At 47.2% G+C, this 27232-nt stretch overlaps 2 protein-coding genes across 2 annotated transcripts; one reads left to right on the top strand and one right to left on the bottom strand.

Annotated features, from left to right (window-relative positions):
• Positions 1–18524: 18524 nt before the first annotated feature.
• On the bottom strand, positions 18525–20183 carry fam78aa (family with sequence similarity 78 member Aa). Its single transcript, XM_062542276.1, has 2 exons — positions 19751–20183; positions 18525–19182 (listed from the first exon to the last, which is right to left on the bottom strand). The coding sequence occupies exons 1-2, from the start codon at positions 20008–20010 to the stop codon at positions 18636–18638; spliced, it is 807 nt and encodes a 268-aa protein (XP_062398260.1). The 5' UTR covers positions 20011–20183; the 3' UTR covers positions 18525–18635.
• A 1329-nt stretch (positions 20184–21512) lies between these two features.
• Positions 21513–26890, top strand: plpp7a (phospholipid phosphatase 7a (inactive)). The gene is made up of 2 exons (XM_062542277.1): positions 21513–22167; positions 26238–26890. Exons 1-2 carry the CDS (start codon positions 21696–21698, stop codon positions 26621–26623), a joined length of 858 nt encoding a protein of 285 aa, XP_062398261.1. The 5' UTR covers positions 21513–21695; the 3' UTR covers positions 26624–26890.
• The last annotated feature ends 342 nt before the right edge of the window (positions 26891–27232 follow it).

The following is a 27232-nucleotide window of genomic DNA, read 5'->3' on the forward strand; positions in this document are numbered from 1 at the left end:
GAACCCAGCAGATCAGAACGCCCAGCAGCAGAACCCAGCAGATCAGGAGAACGCCCAGCAGCAGAACCCAGCAGATCAGGAGAACGCCCAGCAGCAGAACCCAGCAGGCCCAGGAGAACGCCCAGCAGCAACGCTGAGGAGGGCAGCAGATCTGGAGCATCAGAGATGAAGATGAGGCATCCTAAAGATCTGGAGCATCAGAGATGAAGATGAGGCATCCTAGAGATCTTGAGCACCAGAGATGAAGATGAGGCATCCTAGAGATCTGCACCATCAGAGATGAAGATGAGGCATCCTAAAGATCTGGAGCATCAGAGATGAAGATGAGGCATCCAAAGATCTGGATTATCAGAGATGAAGATGAGGCATCCTAGAGATCTGGGGCCGGTTGCACCAACATGCTTACGCCCGGTCTTAAGCTACGTCGGTCTTAACTCAGCGTTCTAAGTCCAACCTGATAGATACGCCAGTTGCACCATCTAGGCATAAGCATTCTTTTCGCTAAGACCGGGCGTAGATCTTACGCCTACTCAGTAGTAGGCGTAAGTTCTTAAGACCAACATTTGAGCACTTCTCACAGTCGTTTCTACAGCGCAAACTACATTGTTATTATACCCATACTCGCTTGTTGGCCAGCTAGCATTTGTTTTAGGTTGACACTTCGCTACGCCAGCCTGGCAATCATTTAGAGGGGCTTTCGGTATCATTCACGAATTAAAAACCTTTATTAACAGCTTATTGTACATTCCTAATAGGGATAACCATACTTGGAAACATTTGAAGATGCATAGGCTATCTAGCCCGCCCTACAATTACGTTTAGTGCATACAAATAGCCTAAACCGTGTAAGCTAACGTTACATTTGTTAGATAATTGCCTACCTGTTACGGCATTCCTAGCACAACGTGGCTGGTTGGCTGACGTTATTCCGTATTCCATGGGTCTAGCTCTTTACATAACATAAACTTTTTACTTGCATTTTACAGTGCAGATAACGCTTCTACCAGTTAGTGTTGTTCTGCCACAGCCTATTGGTAGCCTTATCTCTGAAAGGATAAAGCTATAATGCGTCTCCTTTGCTTATTCTTGACATAATGAGAAGGAACTACAGTAATTGTGAAGTTATTTATTTAGCGAGTTAAATAGGTGCCACGCATTAGGCATTAGGCTACATGTCATTCACTTTAACAGCGGTTTCCTCCGAACGGGGGACGTGATTGACAGCAGATAGAGTTCTAATCTTTAAAACAGGCAAGTTGTCATTGTTCCGTAGGCATTCACATGGACGCGCATCGCTAAGACCGGGCGTAGTTAAGACCAGGCGCAAGTTCTGCTGGTGCAACCGACTTTAGTTGAATTCTAAGGACTGGTCTTAACAAAGACCAACTTAGCAGTTAGGACCAGACTTAGTAAAGACCAGTTGGTGCAACCGGCCCCTGGAGTATCAGAGATGAAGATGAGGCATCCTAGAGTTCTGGAGCATCAGAGATGAAGATGAGGCATCCTAGAGTTCTGCACCATCAGAGATGAAGATGAGGCATCCTAGAGATCTGCACCATCAGAGATGAAGATGAGGCATCCTAACAATCTGGAGCATCAGAGATGAAGATGAGGCATCCTAACAATCTGGAGCATCAGAGATGAAGATGAGGCATCCTAAAGATCTGGAGCATCAGAGATGAAGATGAGGCATCCTAGAGTTGTGGAGCATCAGAGATGAAGATGAGGCATCCTAGAGTTCTGGAGCATCAGAGATGAAGATGAGGCATCCTAGAGATCTGGAGTATCAGAGATGAGGCATCCTAGAGATCTGGAGTATCGGAGATGAAGATGAGGCATCCTAAAGATCTGGAGCATCAGAGATGAAGATGAGGCATCATAGAGTTCTGCACCATCAGTCTGAGGCATCGGGCAGACACGCTGGTGCAGCCAATTCCAGAACATACAACAACTCTTTGTTTACCAAGAGAACATCAAATGAGTCTGGAGTTAAGTGAGTTTATGACATTTTTTCTTTTAGTCTTTGAGTTGCACATCAGTTTTCTGTGCGTTGCTTTTTACAAATTCTTTGTTAGTTTTCTTTGAGCAGTCATGGAGTTCGATCACTCTCTCAATTCCCTCCCTCCCTCTCTCTCTCTCTCTCTCTCTCTCTCTCTCTCTTTCCCTCCCTCTCTCCCTCTCTCTCTCTCTCCCTCTCCCTCTCTCTCTCTCTTACCAGTAGGGGGCGTAGCCAGCGGTGGGCGTGTCCGTAGCAGAAGGGGGCGGGGTTTAGCAGCAGCAGCAGCAGGAGGCCGTGGAGCAGCAGGGGGGGCAGGAGGAGTGGCATCTTCACCAGGGGGGGGCACACACACGCCAACACACTGCAGCACCAGCACACAGCCAGAGCCCCCGCCACCTGCAACACACACACACACACACACACACACACACACACACACACACACACATTAACACACACACACACACACACGCGTTAACACACACACGGCAACACACTGCAGCACCAACACCAGCATCATCACACACACACACACACACACATCTGTCAACACACACACACGTCCACCTGCAGGAGGTGCTGATGCGTGAGGTGCTCTCTGGGGTCCAGCTGGAAGATGAGCACGTGGTTGACCCCTGACCTCTGCCACAGGAGCATGCTGAGGCCCATGAGCAGCAGGAACTCCAGCAGCAGGAAGCTGCCCCTGTGGACGCGCAGGACGGGACGCACGCGCTCCCACTCAGACGCCCGCGACACTGCAGGACATATGGACAACAACAACAACAACAACACTGCAGGACACATGGACAACAACAACCCTGCAGGACATTATGGACAACAACAACACTGCAGGACATATGGACAACAACAACACTGCAGGACATAAGGACAACAACAACACTGCAGGACATAAGGACAACAACAACACTGCAGGACATATGGACAACAACAACACTGCAGGACATAAGGACAACAACAACACTGCAGGACATAAGGACAACAACAACACTGCAGGACATATGGACAACAACAACACTGCAGGACATATGGCGACAACATCCATTTAACTCCACCTGTCTCTCAGACGCCCGTAACACTGCAGGACATATGGACAACAACAACACTGCAGGACATATGGCGACAACATCCATTTAACTCCACCTGTCTCTCAGACGCCCGTAACACTGCAGGACATATGGACAACAACAACACTGCAGGACATATGGCGACAACATCCATTTAAATCCATCTGTCTCTCAGACGCCCGCAACACTGCAGGACATATGGACAGCGACATCCATTTAACTCCATCTGTCTCTCAGACGCCCGCAACACTGCAGGACAACAACATCCATTTAACTCCATCTGTCTGTTTCTCTGTCTGTCTGTCTGTCTATTTGTCTGTCTGTCTATCTGCTGTTGGAGGAGGGAGGAACTCCATCAGAGGATGCACACACTCTGGCTAGAAGGCTAGCTGGCTATCTGTCTGGCTGGTAGGCTAGCTGGCTAACAGTCTGTCTGGTTACAGTAGCTGGCTTTATGCTAGCTGGCTATCTGTTTGGCTGGTTAGCTGGCTTTATGCTAGCTGGCTAACTGTCTGTCTGGTTAGCTGGCTTTATGCTAGCTGGCTATCTGTTTGGCTGGTAGGCTAGCTGGCTATCTGTTTGGCTAGTAGGCAAGCTGGCTATCTGGCTGGTAGGCTATCTGGCTATCTGTCTGGCTGGTTAGCTGGCTGGTAGGCTAGCTGGCTAACAGTCTGTCTGGTTGGCTTTATGCTAGCTGGCTATCTGTTTGTTTGTTTTTTCTGGAACACCCGACACACTCTGATGGTTTCGCTCCACTCTGAATCTGTTTAAAGGTAAACTATGCAACGTTTTTCAGTTAATCAATTAGTTCCATACTGTTATACATGATTAAATGAGTCATTACCGGTTGAATAATGTTTTTTTCGGCCGCCTTAGTGGTCTGCAGCGGTAGAACCACGCTTGCAATTTCAGTCTACTCCAGGAAGTATAAGTCTCATAAGTCTCATGAAAAGGCACGGCAGATTGACCGATTCAGGAGTTTTGTAAATATACACGCTAAAGCTGTAGGGGAAGCTCTGCAGAGAAATATGCAAGCATAAAACGAGTGAAAGCGAAAAGCGAAAGCGAAACCGGCGATGAAATCGCCAATCCTGCATAGTTTTCCTTTAACTCTCACTCTCTATCTAGCCTGGCTAGCGCCACCACTTCTCAATGAGACGTGAATCAAATCAAGGCAGCATGGAAACACCCAGGCTATTCTCGGAAAATCAGCTCCCAAGTTAAATCACTTATTACCACGCTCATTCGGTCTGTCTATTGCTCTGTCTGTTCTTTTGTAGTATGTAGGTGATTTAGGTTTTGGGAGGAGATCAGCGATGTGAACACATGGCATGCTACATGCTACTGCTAACATAAAAGCTCTCGGCCATGTCCAAGTAGCTCTCGGAGGAAAGAAAGGTTGGAGACCCCTGATGTAGATAATGATGATGATTATGTGTGTGTGTGTGTGTGCGTGTGCGTGTGTGTGTGATCTGACAGTGAAGGGCCAGTGTTCCTACCCTCAATGAGGATGAGAGTGAAGAGGACGATGAGAAGTCCACACGTCAGTCCGATGCGGAACATGATCCACGCCTGCTCTGACTGGACACACACACACACACACACAAACACACACACACACACACACACACACACACACACACACACACACACACACACACACACACACACACAAACATGATTCTGTGTTATCATCTGCTCTGACTGGACACACACAAGTGTTAGCAGCACAATTGGACAACATTCATAAAGTCACTTACTGTAAAAAAGTAATTCACTGTAAACAGGCTAACCTGAGGAGAAAAAACATTCTCCTGATCTGAGAATCCTGGGCTCTATTTTGCAGATCAGAACACAACACACAGTGCTGCCGCAAAGCTTATTCTGCGCCATGCACTCCACTTTTATGAAACCGTGTGTGTGTGTGTGTGTGTGTGTGTGCCAACCTATCTGCTGAATGAGCTCACAGCCAACCTGTCTAAGTGTCCTCTGTGGGGCGCGGAGGCTCTTTAGGGCTTTCTGTCGGTTCTCCCCCTCCAGGTGACACATGAGAGCCTGCAGGAACAGCCAACAACCTCACAGTTACAACTGAACAGCCAACACAGCATCCTTACAACTGAACAGCCAACACAGCATCCTTACAACTGAACAGCCAACACAGCATCCTTACAGTTACAACTGAACAGCCAACACAGCAGCCTTACAACTGAACAGCCAACAACCTTACAGTTACAACTACAGCCAACACAGCATCCTTACAGTTACAACTACAGCCAACATCCTTACAGTTGCAACTGAACAGCCAACACAGCAGCCTTACAACTGAACATGGAATATAGACAATTGAAACTGCTAATTTTTTGGTCATAGACATTTAAATTGGAGAAAGGAGAAAACACCCACATAATTGTTTGATATATGGGTGATTCCTGTTTTGGAATTTTTGGTTTACGGTTATTTGAAAATTCAAGTTGTTGTATTTTATGTTTTAACATTTTGTCAGACCAGTTACTCAGATATGAGGACTGTATGTTGACCAAGCAATAGAAAACACATAAACAAATAATAACATGTATTTGTTATAAACATTTGTTTAGTTTTATTAAAGAAGAAGCGTAAGGAAACCCCCCATGTTTGTCCCACCTCCAGCTTGTCCATGAGTGGCTGGGTTCCGTGGCAGTTGGAGTTGAGCAGCGAAGCGTCCAGCGTCTCCTTCACCCATCGCTGACCCCTCTCGGACGCAAACTTGGCATCATACTTCCTCATGATCTTACAGAAGGCACTGTAGTTCAGCTGCTAAAGAGACAGCAACAACACCGTCTGTCACGCACATTAGAGATGGAATGACCACAACAACAATGAGCATATGATAAACACAAATACCACTTTACGCCTAAAAACATGCCTTTTTCACAAGTTTCGCACTCTGAAACGACCCCAGAAAAGCACTGCAGGGGTCGTTACTGCGATGAGGTCATATGAGATACCGGAACTCCTGAAACAGCCCCCAAGTTCCTGCAGTGGAAACAAGCTTATTGTTATGGCCAAACAATAACCAACACAGAGTGGAGTGATACCCTGAAGGGCCAAACAATAACCAACACAGAGTGGAGTGATACCCTGAAGGCTCTGTAGGTAAACCAGGTGGACTTCACTAGGCCAGAGGTGAGAAGAGAGGATTAGAGAGGAAGGGGAGAAGAGAGAGGAGTTGAGAAAAGAGAGGAAGGAAGGAGAAGAGAGAGGAGTTGAGAAAAGAGATGAGGGAAAGAGAAGAGAGAGAGAACAAGATAAGTGAAGAGAAGCGGAGAAGAGAGGAAAGGAGAGGAGAAGAGAAGAAAGGAGAAGAGAGGAAAGGAGAGGAGAAGAGAGGAAAGGAGAAGAGAGGAAAGGAGAGGAGAAGAGAGGAAAGGAGAAGAGAAGAGAGGAAAGGAGAGGAGAAGAGAAAAAAGGAGAAGAGAAGAGAGGAGAAGAGAGGAAAGGAGAGGAGAAGAGAGGAAAGGAGAAGAGAAGAGAGGAAAGGAGAGGAGAAGAGAAAAAAGGAGAAGAGAAGAGAGGAGAAGAGAGGAAAGGAGAAGAGAAGAAAGGAGAAGAGAAGAGAGGAGAAGAGAAGAGAGAAGAGATGAAAGGAGAGGAGAAGAGAAGAAAGGAGAAGAGAGGAAAGGAAAGGAGAAGAGAAGAAAGGAGAAGAGAGGAAATAAGAGGAGAAGAGAGGAAAAGAGAAGAGAGGAAAGGAGAGGAGAAGAGAAGAAAGGAGAAGAGAGGAAAGGAGAGGAGAAGAGAAGAAAGGAGAAGAGAGGAGAAGAGAGGAAAGGAGAAGATAAGAGAAGAGAGGAAAGGAAAGGAGAAGAGAAGAGAGGAAAGGAGAGGAGAAGAGAAGAGAAGAAAGGAGAAGAGAGGAAAGGAGAGGAGAAGAGAGGAAAGGAGAGGAGAAGAGAAGAGAGGAGAAGAGAAGAGAGGAAAGGAGAAGAGAGGAAAGGAGAGGAGAAGAGAAGAAAGGAGAAGAGAAGAGGAGAGTGGGGCAGAGCTACATTGAGGGGCTTCATCTACCTGGTAGCTCTGCAGGTAGACCAGGCTGAGGTGGAGTTCACTGGTGGCCAGTTTAAGCTGCTGGAGATCAGGGTTGCCATGACAGGCCCTCAACAGCTCAGATAACCAACCTCCACCGAGCCTCCAGCACCGGCCCCGGTCCTGGGTCTGGGTCTGGGTCTGGGTCTGCATGGTCTGGGTCTGGGTCTGGGTCTGGGTCTGGGTTGGGGTCGGGGTCTGAGTCTGGGTTGGAATTTGGATTTGGGTTTGTGTGAGGGTCTGCATGGTCTCTGAGATGATAGGGTAGAGCTGGTTTGGGGTCTGCATGGTCTCTGAGATGATAGGGTAGAGCTGGTTTGGGGTCTGCATGGTCTCTGAGATGATAGGGTAGAGCTGGTTTGGGGTCTGCATGGTCTCTGAGATGATAGGGTAGAGCTGGTTTGGGGTCTGCATGGTCTCTGAGATGATAGGGTAGAGCTGGTTTGGGGTCTGCATGGTCTCTGAGATGATAGGGTAGAGCTGGTTTGGGGTCTGCATGGTCTCTGAGATGATAGGGTAGAGCTGGTTTGGGGTCTGCATGGTCTCTGAGATGATAGGGTAGAGCTGGGTGATGGATCCAAAGGCAGCCATCTTCTTCTTAGCTTCCATCAGCTTCTCTGGGAGATAGGAATGGAACATTACCGAACACACACACACACACACACACACAAGCTCACACACACACACACACACACACACACACACACACACACACGCTGAGATCAGACATACAGACAGGCATGGCCACTAGAGAGCTCTTAATGTGTGTTTACCGGAGTAGAAGGCCGTCACTTTAGTCAGCTCATTCTCACAGCATCTGAAGAATTCCTTGTGTGCAGCTTTGAGATGCTTCTGATCTGTGTACATGAAAGAGGGGAGGAGAGGAGAGAGGGAGAGAGAGAGAGGAGGAAGAAGGGAGAGAGAAAAGAGAATAGAATAGAAGATGAGTGGAGTGGAGAGAAGAGAAGACAATACTAATCAAAGCTTTGCATCTATCGGCACATCTCTGATCCTGGGCAAACGAGCGACTGGGCATAAGCCTTAAGGTGTAAACTGGTTAAGATCTGATCATTTGTTTCTATATATGTACTGGGAATCCAATGTAATCTCTGAAAAGCAAATAAAAATAATTCTTTAAAAAAAAGCATCCATCACCCTCCACCCACCTGCAGTACATGACCATAACACAGCGCCATCAATCATCCGTCACCCTCCACCCACCTGAGTGCTTCTCCCTGCTCAACTACAATATGACCCCCTGGCTAAATAAAGGGACATTAAATGAAACTAAACTGCGTTCATCACCAGCCGCGCTACTTCCTCCTCGACTGCATCTGCGTTCATCACTCAGCAGCGCTACTTCCTCCTCAACTGCATGCGTCCATGTGGAGCTGTTGTGGAGTGTTCCGTATGACACAGCAGCCGTTCTGGCTGCGTCTCGTCACGGCACGTTCATGAGGTCATCCATTATTGATCTGACCTCTGCTACCTGGCTATGGCTTCCCCATAAGCATTCACAGTCAGAGCCGTATTCTGTTACCGCAGGAATAATTAATGAGCTCATAGTACAGCAGAGTGGTCAGTCATGGGGCAGTCACGCCCTTTCTCCTTCACAGAGTGGTCAGTTGTGGGGCAGTCACGCCCTTTCTCCTTCACAGAGTGGTCAGTTACGGGGCAGTCACGCCCTTTCTCCTCCACAGGGCAGGGAGAAGAGGAGGGAGAGTGTACCGGGTGAAGAGGGTTAGCTCTGGGGTAGAGACCTCAACTGTGCAGTGAAGAGTTTATTTGAATGAACCTATTACCTTGAATTTCCCCTTGGGGATCAATAAAGTATCTATCTATCTATATATATATATATATATATATATATATATATATATATTACAGCGTAACCATCAGTCCAGTCCTGCACGGTAACCCTATCAATCCTGCACTAAAAACTAACCCATCCTCTGTAACATACTGTATATAGGCGTTACCTTCATCATAGGATCCTCGGTAACATATTACCTTCATCATAGGATCCTCTATAGCCATATATAGGTGTTACCTTCATCATAGGATCCTCTGTAACATAAGCATTACCTTCATCATAGGATCCTCTATATCATATATAGGTGTTACCTTCATCATAGGACCCTCTATAACATATATAGGTGTTACCTTCATCATAGGATCCTCTGCTCTCCTCTGCACTCAGGATGGACTTGAGCATCTGGAGACATAAAGACCAGAACTGCGTTAAGACCCCAACCCATCAGAACAGCGACTACAGTATAGCTAATCCAATCATACTGCCAAACCACAGAGCAACAGGTTTAAGGACTTTTCAAGGTGTCTCTCTCTCTCTGTGTGTGTGTGTGTGTGTGTGTTTAAGGTGTTTGCATGTGTGTGTGTTTATGGTTTTTATGGTGTCTGTGTGTCTGTGTGTGTGTTTGTGTCTGTGTGTTCAAGGTGCCTCTTGCCCTATAGCAAAATGTGCAGAGGTCAGATATGAAGGAAAAGTCTTAGAGAAATGGGGTCTGTTTAAGGTGTGTGTGTGTGTGTGTGTGTGTGTGTGTGTGTGAGAGAGAGAGAGAGAGAGAGAGAGAGAGAGTGTAGTTATGTTGAAGGCGTCTCTTACCCCATAGCAGACGTACTTCTTTTTCCATTCTGGGATGGTGTGTGTAGCCAAGAGATCTGAGAACCTCATCGGGAGACAGGGAGACCAACTGGACCAGCAGACTGGGAGTGCAGTCGAGGGTTATAAATGTGTGTGTGTGTGTGTGTGTGTGTGTGTGTGTTTGTGTGTGTGTGGATGTGGGTGGGTGTGTGTGTGGGTGTGTGTGTGTGTCCGCAGGTTTGCGTGCAGGGCATGAATGAAGTGTGTATGAGGATGTGCGCAACTGCATGTGTGAGTGTTTCATGCACACGCACGCACACACACACACACACACACACTCACGCACACACACACACACACACACACACACACACACACACACATACAAAGGACGCAGGTGGAGAAGAAAGGTACAAAGACGGTCACAGTGTGAGAGCAGAGAGAATTAGCCTCCATTAATAATGAAACAAACACACACACACACACACCAGACACACACACACACACACAAACCTGCCCGTGAGGCCGTGACATAACCTACCAAAGTGATGGAGGAGCTGCTGTGCTCTTTATAACTTTACTTTTTAATGAAGCCTCTGGGAGAGTGTGAACAAATGTACGGCATTCAAATGAAGCATCACTCGCTGTGTCCTGCAGCATCACTCGCTGTGTCCTGGAGCGTATCACGTATCAATATCATATCATGCTTTTAGCAGTGTCAGTTAGTATGTTAGCAAGCTTTTAGCAGTGCCAGTTAGCATGATAACACACTTCTGGCTCTGGGTGGTGTTTGCCAGATTCTACTGGCCTTTTAGGTAGCTGGCTTGCTAGTTTTAGACCAAAACTACAGTAAGTTCTATTGAATTGATTAGACATTGTAAACACCTGCTGCTGGTGAGCTCAAACTGAAAAGTGACCAGAAAGCTCCAGTAAAGGTCAAAGGTTAAAAGTCAAAGTCCCTTCCTTGGAGACCATATTGTTTTCCTCGTCCAGACTGCTCGGGGTAAGAACACTCTGATCAGGGTGTGTTTGCCAGGAACAGACGCATCGATATGGAACCCATACTGCCGTCAGGAACACTCAGATCAGGGCTACTATATCCTGCTGCAGCACCAGGAACACACACACACACACACACACAGACACACACTATTGGTGCTGTTCAAATGTTTTATGTAAATTGAGTTGCTCTCTTTTTTGTTTATTATTTTTTTTGTATTTTTTTGTATCTCCCCTGGTATATTTGACACGTGGCTGTGTACTTATTTCAGGGTCTGTTTGCCTTATTCAATATGGAACAGATCGACATGGACACCCTGACATCAGCATATCAATACCTACAGTGCTAAAATAAAGTGACAACCTTTAGGGTGACTTTGACAGTTTTATTGTAAGTTATTCAGATTTGTTAAAACCCTGCACTGATATTCGTTCTCTTAACAGCTGTACAGGTAAAGTAACTCAACTGTAGTATTATCTAGTCTTAACATCTGTACAGGTAAAATAACTCAACTGCAACATCTGTACAGGTAAGGTAACTCAACTGTAGTGTTACTTACTAGTCTGTTAACAGCTGTACAGGTCAAATAACTCAACTGTAACATCTGTACAGGTAAAATAACTCAACTGTAGTGTTATCCACTAGTCTTAACATCTGTACAGGTAAAGTAACTCAACTGTAGTGTTATCCTCTAGTCTTAACATCTGTACAGGTAAAGTAACTCAACTGTAACATCTGAACAGGTAAAGTAACTCAACTGTAGTGTTATCCACTAGTCTTAACATCTGTACAGGTAAAGTAACTCAACTGTAGCATTACTAGCGTTACTAGTCTGCTAACATCTGTACAGGTAAGGTAACTCAACTGTAGTGTTATCCACTAGTCTTAAAAGCTGTAAAGGTAAGGTAACTCAACTGTAACATCTGTACAGGTAAAATAACTCAACTGTAGTGTTATCCACTAGTCTGTTAACATCTGTGCAGGTAAAGTAACTCAACTGTAACATCTGAACAGGTAAAGTAACTCAACTGTAGTGTTATCCACTAGTCTGTTAACATCTGTGCAGGTAAAGTAACTCAACTGTAGTGTTATCCACTAGTCTGTTAACATCTGTGCAGGTAAAGTAACTCAACTGTAACATTTGAACAGGTAAAGTAACTCAACTGTAGTGTTATCCACTAGTCTGTTAACATCTGTGCAGGTAAAGTAACTCAACTGTAACATTTGAATAGGTAAAGTAACTCAACTGTTGTGTTGTTCATCAGTAACTCAACCGCATGTGCATCGACTTCCACGCCATGAACTCACTGATCCTTAGCGATATCAGTGACGTAAACATCATGATTTTGCTGATGCATTTTCCTCTGTGTTTGAGCCGCGCCGGGGCCAGTCTACAGATGAGTGGAGGTTTGTGTGTGTGAGTGTGTGTGTGTGTGTGTGTGTGTGTGTGTGTGTGTGTGTGTGTGAGCCGCGCTGGGGCCGGTCTGCAGATGAGTGGAGGTTTGTGTGTGTGAGTGTGTGTGTGAGTGTGTGTGTGTGTGTGTGTGTGTGTGTGTGAGCTGCGCCGGGGCCGGTCTGCAGATGAGTGGAGGTTTGTGTGTGTGAGTGTGTGTGTGTGTGTGTGTGTGTGTGTGTGTGTGTGTGTGTGTGTGTGTGTGTGTGTGTGTGAGCCGCGCCGGGGCCGGTCTGCAGATGAGTGGAGGGTTGTGAGACGCCAGTGGGTGCAGAAAGTGCTGATGAGTGCAGAAGAGCTGCTGGGTGCTGGAGGAAAGTGGAGCATTGTGGGCTAAAGTGGAGCATTGTGGGTATTGTGCGCTATTTCAGAAGCAGGCCATTGTGTTCCTGTGTACGCTGAGGGGAGATGCACGCATGTTCAGGGGCTCTTATTTATATCCCGCTAGCCAACACCTCTGCGCTGGACAGCACTGGAGCCATGCGCAGCAGAGCGGGAGGAGTGTGTGAGCAGAGTGGGACTAGGAGTGTGTGAGCAGAGTGGGACTAGGAGTGTGTGAGCAGAGCGGGACTAGGAGTGTGTGAGCAGAGTGGGACTAGGAGTGTGTGAGCAGAGTGGGACTAGGAGTGTGTAGCAGAGTGGGACTAGGAGTGTGTGAGCAGAGCGGGACTAGGAGTGTGTGAGCAGAGTGGGACTAGGAGTGTGTGAGCAGAGTGGGACTAGGAGTGTGTGAGCAGAGCGGGACTAGGAGTGTGTGAGCAGAGTGGGACTAGGAGTGTGTGAGCAGAGTGGGACTAGGAGTGTGTAGCAGAGTGGGACTAGGAGTGTGTGAGCAGAGCGGCACTAGGAGTGTGTGTGTGTTAGCACGCTGATTTGTACTGTTGTGTGCTGCTCAATGGCACACTACACAAGCAATTTAGAAAATATCTCTCATCGTCCTATATATCTGTCTAATATAAATATATATCTAATATATCTATCTGACTAATATATCTGTCTAATATATTTAACTGTCTAATATATCTATCTAATATATCTAACTGTCTAATACATGTATATCTAATATACTGTATCTAACTGTCTAATATATCTATATATATATCTAACCGTCTAAATATATATCTAATATATCTAACTGTCTAATATATCTATCTATATATCTAACTGTCTAATATATCTATCTAATATATCTAACTGTCTAATATATCTATCTATATCTCTAACTGTCTAATATATCTAATATACTGTATCTAACTGTCTAATATATCTATCTATATATCTAACTGTCTAATATATCTATCTATATATCTAACTGTCTAATATACCTATCTATATATCTAACTGTCTAATATATCTATATATCTAACTGTCTAATATATCTATCTATATATCTAACTGTCTAATATATCTATCTATATATCTAACTGTCTAATATATCTATATATCTAACTGTCTAATATATCTATCTATATATCTAACTGTCTAATATATCTATCTATATATCTAACTGTCTAATATACCTATCTATATATCTAACTGTCTAATATATCTATATCTCTAACTGTCTAATATATCTATCTATATCTCTAACTGTCTAATATATCTATCTATATATCTAACTGTCTAATCTATCTAATATACTGTATCTATCTGTCTAATACATGTATATCTATCCGTCCTCTGTGTTTCAGCATGAGTGGACATGAGGGCAGCATGCTGTGTGCAGTATTGTACTGTAACCTTAACCTACTTCAGAAGGATGTCAGACACCAAAGGATATAAGTTAACAGTAATATTCCTATATAAACTCTACATTAGTTACACATAATAGTTTCAAAATAAAATTGATTGGCCACATTAAGCATTATAATAATAATAATAGTATACTAATAACAACCATATCAATGATAATAGCAATATCAAATGTCGACCATAAAAAGTTGATTTTTGTTCAAATGAACGAAAAACATAAGCAAACTAACTGTAACCATACCAACCATAACTCTGCAGGGAAACAAATTGGTTATGTGCAACGTAAACAGATGAGTCTGCACACATTACTTGAAAATCCCCAAACGAGTATTTATTAAACACACATACTGTACTGTAGATCAGTCTTTCACATTACCAGTTCACATTAGCATGTCTTCTCAGGCCTGAGGGACCACAGAACACATGAGAGGAGAGCAGGGAGATCCAGCAGGGCTCTGGCGATGCCCTGGGGTCTGAGTAGAGACAGGGCGGTGCTCTGGTTAACTAGCTAACTGGCTTCCTCCCATCAGCATCCCCTCTCATCAATCAGACCATAAACAAAGAGCATCCAAAAGTGAACCACCTCTGAGACTGATTTGAGCCAGATCTGGTCCACATCTGTTCCAGAGGTATCTCTTCTCAGGGATCTACAGACCATGGAGAATGTTTATGGAATACACGTTGTATATCCAAGCACGTCAGACCACAAACAAACCGTGGATCATGACTTTACATTTTCAGTGGGAGGTTTGAACTGATGAGAGTACAAGAGGGGCTCTACGGAGGAAATGATGGAGCATCGTAAACATTCTTGTCAAACTTTGATCACGCAAACACTTTAGCACAGTTTTACTGCATGCATAAAAAGACACTCTTGCATAGATTAATACTGAGCTCATTTAAGGCAAAAACACATTTTCGGGTTCAGATTATTTCATGGCTTTGTGTAAGGTTTCACAATACTTTGTTCAGTGCATCTTTAAGGTTTTAAAGGTTAAACATTTGAAACATTTGAAACATTTTACAAAGGACATAATACAACCCATTCACACTCTGAGGTATTCTTTGGGAAAATCATAGGAAACTATTCAAAGAACCGTTTTCTTTTAAACTTCACAATAACATCTCTGAATGGGCAGTGATGACATGAAATCAAATCATTATGACAGTACAGATGAGATGAGTTGCATATCTACACACACTCAACATCCCAAGCATAACACACACACACACACACACACACAGCACCCCAGGCATAACATAACAACAGCATCTACTTTAATGCCATTGATGCTCACCGATTGCAGATGGTTCACAGGTTAGAGTTGTGTTTGAGATCATAACTAAATGCTCATGTAAAGTTAATGGCATTGCACTTGGACAGCATGGCTAGCATGTTAGGCTAGCACGCTAGCCCTTGTGTGATTCCCTCACACACACTACTAGCATGTTAGCCCTGGGATGATTCCCTCACACACACTACTAGTGTGCTAGCCCTGGGATGATTCCCTCACACACACTACTAGTGTGCTAGCCCTTGTGTGAGCATCTGAAGAGGCACAATTACATGATCTAAATACTGCACGTACGCATTCAGCATATCTAGCTGATATTCTGAGCAACATATGGTGCCGTGCCACCCAGGCAAAGTCTTTTTTTTGGATAAAGCCTTGAATATTCAGGAGAGGTGGAACCAAAAACACACACTGATTTGGAACTAAAAACACACACTGAATTGGAACTAAAAGTACACACTGTTATGGAACTAAAAGTACAAGCTGTTATGGAACTAAAAACACACACTGATTTGGAACTAAAAACACGTGCTGATATGGAACAAAAATGTTGCCTTTGCACTGTTCTTACTTCAGTATATAGTTTACATCTTTTGCAAAACAGCATTCTGTTCTCATTTACATTTCATTCTGCTGTTCTGGACACAGGCCAGCGTGGGAGAGCACTGGGCAGTGATGACATCACTATGGTCACTACGGAGAGCACTGGGCAGTGATGACATCACTATGGTCACTACGGAGAGCACTGGGCAGTGATGACATCACTATGGTCACCATGGAGATCAGTGGGCAGTGATGACATCACTATGGTCAATATCATAGATATATATAGGTAGATACCGCATTGTCCGTTGAGTTCTATTAGAACGAACGTGGAATACGGCCGCCATATTGGTAGGGGCAACATTCCCCCGTAAATGAATGGAGACCTATGGTGAGCTGAAGGAGTTTTGGGCTATAAAGTCCTCAAAACTCATACATATTTCAATCGATGGGCATAAATTATATGTCATGGTTACAAGTAGCTAAACTAAGTTAAGAAAACAAAAAAATAACACTATTTACGTGGGGAAAAAATAAACATTTTGATGAAATCAATTCAAAACACACACAAACTCATTAAAATATATTGTCGGATTTATTTAAATATTCGACATATAATCGTTTCATTAAAAAAACTATTACTTTTGGCCGTTTTGATGGTTTAAAATAGGAGATGCCGTCAGTTCTGCCACTTCGAACGTTGCCATTTCACTAATACTGCAAGCTGTCTGACAACCAACATTCAAATGACGGCATTTGACAACAGTAACAGGACACAGATCATATGGATATCGTTTGACAAGTGGAAACGTTTGCCTTTACATTACCCCAGAAAATGTAAGGTTTAACAATTAAATTGGGCAAAGAAATGGACACTTTTCTGAAGTTATCCGGTCCTGGACCGGCTTACGTTACGTTATGCTATGGCAGCAACGAGCTAACAGGTAGGCTAACTTACTTTCATAAAATTAGACAGGTTAAGACTGTATGAATACTATTATAATAAAGTGACTACATGAGTAACGTTACGTTTCAGAATTAATTTGCCTTCAATTCACAACAAAACCATAGTTAACTGACGTGAAATTAGCCTTGCCACACTAGTCAGTACTATTAGCCAACTCAAAACCTGTTCTCTACAAGCCTTTATAAGACTGTCAAATACAACAACAGAAAACATAAACGTGCGATTTTACATGTACAAGGGCATTCCCATACGTTTAGAAGGCGCTACGATTTGTACAAAGCCCACAGGGTCTGTTATCCTATCATTTCCACTCAGAGACACCTGTTTCTCCATAGGCTTCCATTGATCTATCGGTCGACATTGCCCCTAGCAATATGGCGGCGCTCTTGCCGTACGTTCTAGAGCCCAATGCGGTGTCTATGTATATATGTCTATGGTCAATATGGAGAGCACTGGGCAGTGGTGACATCACAGATGACGGAGTGGGGTCCCACTTGACATTACCATGTAAATTACACGCATGGCGAATGTGTATGATGGCAAATTAGAAACACGCTCATGAGAGTGAATTGAGGGCTGAATTCTAAACACGCTCATGAGAGTGAATTGATGGCAAATTAGAAACACGCTCATGAGAGTGAATTGAGGGCTGAATTCTAAACACGCTCATGGCATTAGAGTGAATTGAGGACTATGAACTATGAAAATGCACAGATTACATACTGCACTGAGCACTGGGCTGGAACATCAAATCATGGAGAGTAAATTGAAGGATTGAAATTGGATTGAAGATGTTTATATCTGGGGCCATTGAGTGATAGGTGAGATTACAGTGTAGAACACACAATTTAGATCTGTGTGTGTGTGTGTGTGTGTGTGTGTGTGTGTGTGTCAGGGCACGTGTGTGTGTGTGTATCTGGGCGGTATGACCATGACGGGCGGCGCGTTGCTGGGCCTCCACATGAGTGTCTGGGCGCGTGTGTGTGTGTGTATCAGGGCGTGTGTGTGTGTGTGTGTGTGTGTGTGTATCAGGGCGTGTGCGTGTGTATCAGGGCACGTGTGTGTGTGTGTCTGGGCGGTATGACCATGACGGGCGCTGCGTTGCTGGGCCTCCACATGAGAGTCTGTGCGTCGTTGGCGTTGGGTGGCAGCAGGGCGCTGGGCGGGATGTGTGTGTCAGGGCGTGTGTGTGTGTGTGTGTGTGTGTGTGTGTGTGTATCAGGGCGTGTGTGTGTGTGTGTGCGTGTGTGTGTATCTGGGCGGGATGACCATGACGGGCGCTGCGTTGCTGGGCCTCCACATGAGAGTCTGTGCGTCGTTGGCGTTGGGTGGCAGCAGGGCGCTGGGCGGGATGTGTGTGTCAGGGCGTGTGTGTGTGTGTGTGTGTGTGTGTGTGTGTGTATCAGGGCGTGTGTGTGTGTGTGTGCGTGTGTGTGTATCTGGGCGGGATGACCATGACGGGCGCTGCGTTGCTGGGCCTCCACATGAGAGTCTGTGCGTCGTTGGCGTTGGGTGGCAGCAGGGCGCTGGGCGGGATGTGTGTGTGTGTGTGTGTGTATCAGGGCGTGTGTGTGTGTGTGTGTGTGTGTGTGTGTGTGTCTGGGCGGTATGACCATGACGGGCGGCGCGTTGCTGGGCCTCCACATGAGAGTCTGTGCGTCGTTGGCGTTGGGTGGCAGCAGGGCGTGTGTGTGTGTGTGTGTGTGTATCAGGGCGTGTGTGTGTGTGTATCAGGGCACGTGTGTGTGTGTGTATCTGGGCGGTATGACCATGACGGGCGCTGCGTTGCTGGGCCTCCACATGAGTGTCTGTGCGTCGTTGGCGTTGGGTGGCAGCAGGGCGCTGGGCGGGATGTGTGTGTGTGTGTGTGTGTATCAGGGCACGTGTGTGTGTGTGTATCTGGGCGGTATGACCATGACGGGCGCTGCGTTGCTGGGCCTCCACATGAGCGTCTGTGCGTCGTTGGCGTTGGGTGGCAGCAGGGCGCTGGGCGGGATGGGCTCGTTGGTGGGCATCAGCTGCGGCGGCTCCTGCAGGTGCGGCTCCAACAGGTGCGCCCGCTGACCCCGGTGCCCGCGCGGGTCCACGTCGATCCGCAGCCGCATCCGCCAGCGCAGCGTGCGCAAGAGTCTGGTCTCGCCCGACGCCTCGTTACGCGCCACCAGCCACGTGGTGAAGCGCTGGTGTCGCCGGATGCCCGTCAGCTGCGGGGCGCTGCCCGCCGTCGCTATGGGGACGCTCCAGGTGACGCTGGGGTGGAAGTTGTCGTTCATGGCGACGGTGAGGCGGGTGTCGCGCCGCGTGGGGCCCACCACCGTGTAGATCTCGCTGGTGCTGCCGTACCACGGGTAGCTCACGCCGTCAGAGTCGCTCAGCGCACACACACGCCCCGACCGCAGCTCGGGCAGCTCCCAACTGGACCTGCAGCAGGAGGAGACAGACATCAGCACACACACACACACACACACACACACACACGACCCGACCGCAGCTCAGGCAACTCCCAACTGGACCTGCAGCAGGAGGAGACAGACATCAGCACACACACACACACACACACACACACACACACACACACACACACACACAGATCTGGCAACTCCCAACTGGACCTGCAGCAGGAGGAGACAGACATCAGGACACACACACACACACACACACACTCACTGGCCTTGAGACAGGATATTAATATGTACACTATCCAGCACCACAATGCAACTACAGCATATACACATACATACACACACACACACTCACTGGCCTTGAGACAGGATATTAATGTACACTATCCATCACCACAATACTACTACAGCATCAAATGCACTCATCTCAGACACACAGGCAGTGAGAGGTACCGTACAGCATCATACACACACACACACACACACACACACACACACACACACACACACACACACACACACACACACACACACACACACAAACACACACGTACAGCGTCACAGAAACACCATCTACACACACTTACAGGCCTTCGTTTCCATAGTGATTGTAGAAGTCCATCTGGTTGCAGGCCTGGATCCAGCCGATGGTCCAGATCTCCTTCTTGAGCACGGGCGGCACCAGCACCTGGGCCGAGGCCCGGAAGTACGGCGTGCGGTAGCGCAGAACCACGTCGGACGACTCGTCCACGGTCGTGGGGTTCGGGTCGATGGAGGCGTTCAGCTCCAGCACCGTGATGGTGTCAGAGAAGGGCGGCTTACAAGTTCCACTCTGAACACACCCCATGGCCTTTACACGTCCCAACACACACTAGCCCACCACCCATACACACACCTCTTCAGCAGAGCGCAGGGCCTTACTGCCGTTAGACGTCCCAACACACACTCCCCCACCACCCATACACACACCTCTTCAGCAGAGAGCAGGGCCAACACACACTACCCCACCACCCATACACACACCTCTTCAGCAGAGAGCAGGGCCTTACTGCCGTTAGACGTCCCAACACACACCACCCCACCACCCATACACCTCTTGAGCAGAGAGCAGGGCCTTACTGCCGTTACACGTCCCAACACACACTCCCCCACCACCCATACACACACCTCTTGAGCAGAGAGCAGGGCCTTACTGCCGTCGGGCCGCTGCACACATGACAGACTGCCACTCAAGGACTAAAGGGCATTGTCACCAATCTGGTTCTGCAAACCAGAAAATATCTCAGCAGAGTCTTTACTGATTTCGATCAGTTCCGAGCATAACTCACATACATGTGGTTGCTTCTTGAGTTTTACTTTGTCAGTCTTTGTCAGGTAAAATGTCTTTAGAAGTAACAAACAAAGGCATTACATTGTGTCTAAAAATACACATGACACCAGAGCCAGTAAGTTGTGAGCATGATTCACTAATGTTAGTTCATGTAATTAATTGGAGCTATCCATCTGCTACACCAAAGACCCAAATCTACATCTAACATGTGCTTAGAGGAGTGTTAGCGGGACACTTTCGCTTGTACAGGAGGAGGCAATTTCAGTCCACATGCAAACAATCACATGTACCTGTTGATTAAGCTAAACTCCGTATCTCGCGTAGGCTACAGTGCGTGGACCGGCTAAGAAGCACAAGTGTTCCCACTAGGTGAGCAAGCACGTTGTATTCCCATTGCGCCGTGCAGGGTCGCTATAGAGATCCTGTTGAGATGGTGAATCAACCATTGCAAAGACAATATCCACTGTCAAGTGCGAGAGTTATAACGGCTTATCTTTCATTGCGCACTAATTCGACGAATTTATGCTGGCAAACCATGTGCCACATTTAATAAAGAGAGGCTCTCCTCTCTTGTGTTGACTATAACGCAGATAAGTAAATCCTTAGCAGTTCTATTTTATTCCGTCCTTGTCCCAATAAAGACTGAGCAGGTTCCCTAGCGTGTAATGGTATACTTCAGCTGTTGCGCCCAGCTTTTTTTATCCAAGCGGCTTTGCACGGACACTGCCTAGGAAAGCAGTTGATTGCTGGGAAATGTAGTTTTCAAGGCTGTCAAAAACATAGCCTATCATCCGCCTCACGTTAAATTTCAGATATTTGTTGCACAATGTGTTACACTTGTAGAGCGGTTTACATGTGGATGACATTTGCCATAGTAGATTGATGTTACAAGTGGACATCATCCGATTCGCTTGACACAATCTTTTTTTACGAGGCCAAAAGATTCTGCTCTCTCATTGGCTGCTCAGGGTGCCCATCATTCCCATTCTCTGCTTGGAGCGCAGTGCGCGCATCGCCATGTGGGTGCGATTCGGAAGAAAGCCAGTTGTCCTGGCTATTTATAGGACAGCTGGAGAAGAAGTCGCAGGAGTTACTACAGCTATTTCTGACCAGATAGATTCATTTGGGTCTATCTGCGGTTGTCGTGCACACAGTACATTTATTTGGACGGTCAAAAACATATCACTGGTGATTCAATCAAGATGCCAGTGACGCAAGGTCGATCCAGAAGAGATCGGAACAATGTTCTGAACCGACCCGAGTTCATTTCACTGAACCAGCCGTTAAGGACTAATAACGCAGAAGTTCGAGGCTCCGGCCGCAGGGCTCCTAAACAGCCATGTCAACACCAGGCGTCCGAGAGCGCGCCGCCGGAGTCCTCCGAGAATAACAAAGAGCGCCGGGAATCTATCAAGCTACCGGACGAGGACTGCATGCAGCTCAACCCGTCTTTTAAAGGCATCGCCATGAACTCGCTCCTCGCTATTGACATATGTATGTCCAAGAGAATGGGGATCTGCGCGCACAGCACGTCTTCGTTCGGCAGCATGCGCTCCATGGTGAAGCTGCTGGCACTCACGGGCCACGGCATCCCCTGGGTCATCGGCACGATCTGGTGCCTCACGCGGAGCAACACGCTGGCCGGGCAGGAGGTTCTGATTAACTTGCTTCTGGGTAAGACAGCTCCAGCTGTGCACTGTTCTCAGTAGCCTATGTTGCACTTTCAGATTCTCAGAAGTTGTTTGCCACTTCACTTCGTCAGCTCACTCAACATCGTTATTTCTGTTTGGTCCCCAGACACTTACTTATCCCTGTAACGTTGATAAACACTGTATGGAAGACTATTTCATTTAGTCAGACATGCCACCGGGAAAAAAACACCGGCTCAAATATCACAAAGGGAGGGCATGGGAACTTATTTGGGCTCCAGGGCGCAGGTGACAGGTGTCTGTCTGCTCTGTTTATACCCAGCTGTCCTTCGAGTCACGTGGTCATGCATCCACTGTTGACATTAGCACAGTTGTGGTAGCCTACTGGCGTGAACTCATTGCCGTCTGTAGCATACAACAGAGCTTATAACTAGTCATGGTTTTATGATGCTAAATGGAGGACCAGTTATAGTGGTCATGGAGATACTGGTACAGAGGAAGTGATTGTAGTCATGGAGATGGTGGTATAGAGGAAGTGATTGTAGTCATGGAGAGTGGTATAGATGAAGTGATTGTAGTCATGGCGATAGTGGTATAGATGTAGTGATTGTAGTCATGGAGATACTGGTACAGAGGAAGTGATTGTAGTCATGGAGATGGTGGTATAGATGTAGTGATTGTAGTCATGGAGATAGTGGTACAGGAAGTGCTTGTAGTTGTACTGTGGCAGCTCATGGTGCTGATGGTGATGTAGATAGATAGATAGATACTTTATTGATGGTGAGAGGGGCGGCTCTGTGGATGTAGATAGATAGATACTTTATTGATGGTGAGAGGGGCGACTCTGTGGATGTGGGCTCTATGGGAATCAGGCTGCATTGGGAATGAGGCAGTGCAACTGTTTGATCAGTGGGGCCTTTCCACTATACAAGCTTTCTTGGCCCAGCGTTCTGCAGTGATTCTGCACTTAATGAATATATCTGATAGAAGAGGCTTGTAGTCGATGTATAGATATGGAGTATGTATCTGAAGGTGTTGGACAGCATTGAAATCTCAGTTTTGACAACATGTCAGTTAGGCTATGACTTGAGGCTTGAAGGGATGTACATCCATTGAGTTGGAGGGACAGCAGTTCATGTGTGTGTGTGTGTGTGTGTGTGTGTGTTTATGTGTGTGTGTGTGTGTGTGTGTGTGTGTGTGTTTATGTGTGTGTGTGTGTGTGTGTGTGTGTGTGTGTGTGTGTTTGTGTGAGTGTGTGTGTGTGTGTGTGTGTGTGTGTGTGTGTGTTTGTGTGTGTGTGTTTGTGTGTGTGTGTGTGCAATGGCAGCAGCAGTTTAGCTGTATGCGAGGCTGCGTTGAGGCTGCGTTGGGTTTGTAGGCCAGTGGTTGTGGGAATAGAGAATAGAGAGCTGCGGAGGAGAGCGTGGGCGCGGGCGGGCACAGGCGGGCACGTGCGTTAGACTCCTCTCCGCTCCGCTCCGCTCCGCTCCGCTCCGCTCCTCCTGCTGAGCTCCGAGCACAACGGCTCCCAGAGTCAGAGCGGGAGGCTCACAAGGCAGGCGCAGCGTCCGCTGCAGAACTTGCAGTAGTGCTCTAGAACTGTCCCGCTGCCTACTGTACCTCAGAGTCATGCAGTAGTGCTCTAGAACTGTCCCGCTGCCTACTGTACCTCAGAGTCATGCAGTAGTGCTCTAGAACTGTCCCGCTGCCTACTGTACCTCAGAGTCATGCAGTAGTGCTCTAGAACTGTCCCGCTGCCTACTGTACCTCAGAGTCATGCAGTAGTGCTCTAGAACTGTCCCGCTGCCTACTGTACCTCAGAGTCATGCAGTAGTGCTCTAGAACTGTCCCGCTGCCTACTGTACCTCAGAGTCATGCAGTAGTGCTCTAGAACTGTCCCGCTGCCTACCTCAGAGTCATGCAGTAGTGCTCTAGAACTGTCCCGCTGCCTACCTCAGAGTCATGCAGTAGTGCTCTAGAACTGTCCCGCTGCCTACTGTACCTCAGAGTCATGCAGTAGTGCTCTAGAACTGTCCCGCTGCCTACTGTACCTCAGAGTCATGCAGTAGTGCTCTAGAACTGTCCCGCTGCCTACCTCAGAGTCATGCAGTAGTGCTCTAGAACTGTCCCGCTGCCTACCTCAGAGTCATGCAGGAGCCCTGCACACACACCACCCACAATACATCCTACAGCCCGCTGCCTGGCACTGAGAGAAGCTTCCCAATACGCCTCCGTGTCTCTCCACTGCTTGCAGGCGCTGTGCAGCAGGCCCTGGTCTTACTGTACTCTCCTGCAGTGTTCTGGTCTTACTGTATTCTCCTGCAGTGTTCTGGTCTTACTGTATTCTCCTGCAGTGTTCTGGTCTTACTGTATTCTCCTGCAGTGTTCTGGTCTTACTGTATTCTCCTGCAGTGTTCTGGTCTTACTGTATTCTCCTGCAGTGTTCTGCAGTGTTCTGGTCTTACTGTACTCTCCTGCAGTGTTCTGGTCTCACTGTATTCTCCTGCAGTGTTCCAGGCTCAACACCACTGCTTGCAGTGCACTGTGAATAGTCGGCCCAGCCAGTGCAGGAGACAGCTGTGTTCAGGCCCAGTGCAGGAGACAGCTGTGTTCAGGCCCAGTACAGGAGACAGCTGTGTTCACCTGTGTTCATGCCCAGTACAGGAGACAGCTGTGTTCACCTGTGTTCATGCCCAGTACAGGAGACAGCTGTGTTCACCTGTGTTCATGCCCAGTACAGGAGACAGCTGTGTTCACCTGTGTTCATGCCCAGTACAGGAGACAGCTGTGTTCAGGTGTTCATGCCCAGTACAGGAGACAGCTGTGTTCAGGTGTTCAGGCCCAGTGCAGGAGACAGCTGTGTTCAGGTGTTCAGGCCCAGTACAGGAGACAGCTGTGTTCAGGTGTTCAGGCCCAGTACAGGAGACAGCTGTGTTCAGGTGTGTTCACGTCCAGTACAGGAGACAGCTGTGTTCACCTGTGTTCACGTCCAGTACAGGAGACAGCTGTGTTCAGGTGTTCAGGCCCATAGACCCATGGAAGTTCATCTGAAGATTCCAAAAGTCGTTCTAGTAACATTTCTGAAACAGATAGTTCCGGTCCTTGATTATGATTGGCTGATTCGCCTTCAATGCCGTTGTAAAATCCAACATAAACACACACCTTGACCGCATTTGGTTCTGTAGTAATGCGCTACCACAAGTTACACAAAAGTTAGAGTAGCTGCGTCTCGACGTTTTAGAAAAGCAACAAGCCACTTGAGTGTAGTTTTGACCCTGATTTTAGAACTGATGGGGGGTTTTAGGCCCCTTAGCTGTTCTGAAATCAGTGTAAACAATGGCCTCTCTGGGCTTATTGCTTAAATCTATATCTAATTGCTCCAATGCCCAGGGAAGTTCATCTGAAGATACCAAAAGTCCTTATAATAATATCTGTCTCTAATTGCATAGACTCCTCTTCATATATGTTTCCATCTAGCTAGTTATTTGCCGTTCATCTAACGTGACTAGCCAGAGCTAGCCAGCTGTCCTCCTTATGTGTCCTGTGTTCCATGTCCTCCTTATGTGTCCTGTGTTCCATGTCCTCCTCCTTATGTGTCCTGTGTTCCATGTCCTCCTCCATATGAGTCCTGTGTTCCATCTCCTCCTTATGTGTCCTGTGTTCCATGTCCTCCTCCTTATGTGTCCTGTAGTGCTAGCCAGCTGTCCTGTGTAGTGCTTAGCCAGCTGTCCTTCATATGTGTCCTGTGTTCCATGTCCTCCTTCATATGTGTCCTGTGTTCCATGTCCTCCTCCATATGTGTCCTGTGTTCCATGTCCTCCTCCATATGTGTCCTGTGTTCCATGTCCTCCTTATGTGTCCTGTGTTCCATGTCCTCCTTATGTGTCCTGTGTTCCATGTCCTCCTTCATATGTGTCCTGTGTTCCATGTCCTCCTTCATATGTGTCCTGTGTTCCATGTCCTCCTTCATATGTGTCCTGTGTTCCATCTCCTCCATATGTGTCCTGTGTTCCATGTCTCTGTGAGTGTGCTGTAGCTGTTAGCGTTGTGATGCTGCTCTGTGATTGGCTGAGCCCCCTCTCCTGTGCTCTTTAGCGCTCCTGCTGGACATCATGACGGTGGCGGGGATGCAGAAGCTGGTGAAGCGCAAAGGTCCCTGGGAGATGGCGCCCAGCTTCCTGGACTACATGGCCATGGACGTCTACTCGTTCCCCGCGGCGCACGCCAGCCGCGCCGCCATGGTGACCAAGTTCCTGCTGGCGCACCTGGTGCTGGCCGTGCCGCTGCGCATCCTGCTGGTGCTGTGGGCGGGGCTGGTGGGCGTGTCCCGCGTGCTGCTCGGGCGACACCACCTCACGGACGTGGGCTGCGGCTTCGCGCTGGGCTACCTGCACTACACGCTGGTGGAGATGGTGTGGCTCTCGTCCACCACCTGCCAGACCATCATCTCACTCGGCTCCTTCAGCTGGATACCCATCTAGCCCCCCCCTCCACACCAGCCAAGCCCCCCCAGCACCAGTCTGTCTGCGCCTGCGCTCGTTTCTTTATGGGTGTTTGTTTGTTTGTGTGTTTTGTTTGTTTTGGTTTCATTGGTTTGATTGATGTTGTTTAGCCCATTCTGTTACCCTGTTGTTTCCACATTCTGATTTTGTTTATACGGACCGACAGTGAATCAAATGTTCCAAACTAACTACCCAAGTAGTGAATCAATTTAGGTTACTCATCAAACAAAGGGAAATGTCCTTTTTTTTTTGAAAAAATTAAAAAAAATACAAGTGCATTGTACACAAGCAGAGTAGGGGCGTAAAGCATGGCCCACATGTGGCCCACAAGACCCGGTTCTGGGTGAGATTCGGCTCAGTTCTGGGCCAGATCCTGCGCACTGGTTCTGTGTGTACGTCACGTGACGTGACACATGCACAGTTCTGAGTTCTGACAGTGTGATTGTCTTTGCTGTTTCTACGGTTTCTAAAGGCCAGACTTAAGAGCGGTTGATAAATGGCTGGCCGTAAAAGAAGTGTTTGTCTGTAGGTGACGTGTGTGTGAGAAGAGTGTGTATGCTGATGATGACGTGTGTGTGTGAGAGAAGA

Source organism: Sardina pilchardus, chromosome 8 (genome assembly GCF_963854185.1).
Source record: "Sardina pilchardus chromosome 8, fSarPil1.1, whole genome shotgun sequence".
In the NCBI taxonomy this organism is placed as follows: domain Eukaryota; kingdom Metazoa; phylum Chordata; class Actinopteri; order Clupeiformes; family Clupeidae; genus Sardina; species Sardina pilchardus.

Bases quoted from the DNA above. Each gene is read 5' to 3' on its own strand.
- fam78aa (XM_062542276.1), bottom strand. From the start codon at position 20,010: ATGGGGTGTGTTCAGAGTGGAACTTGTAAGCCGCCCTTCTCTGACACC. The intron at 19,183-19,750 runs GTAAGTGTGTGT...CTCCTGCTGCAG, and splicing joins CACTATGGAAACGAAGGCCT to GTCCAGTTGGGAGCTGCCCG.
- plpp7a (XM_062542277.1), top strand. From the start codon at position 21,696: ATGCCAGTGACGCAAGGTCGATCCAGAAGAGATCGGAACAATGTTCTG. The intron at 22,168-26,237 runs GTAAGACAGCTC...TGTGCTCTTTAG, and splicing joins TCTGATTAACTTGCTTCTGG to CGCTCCTGCTGGACATCATG.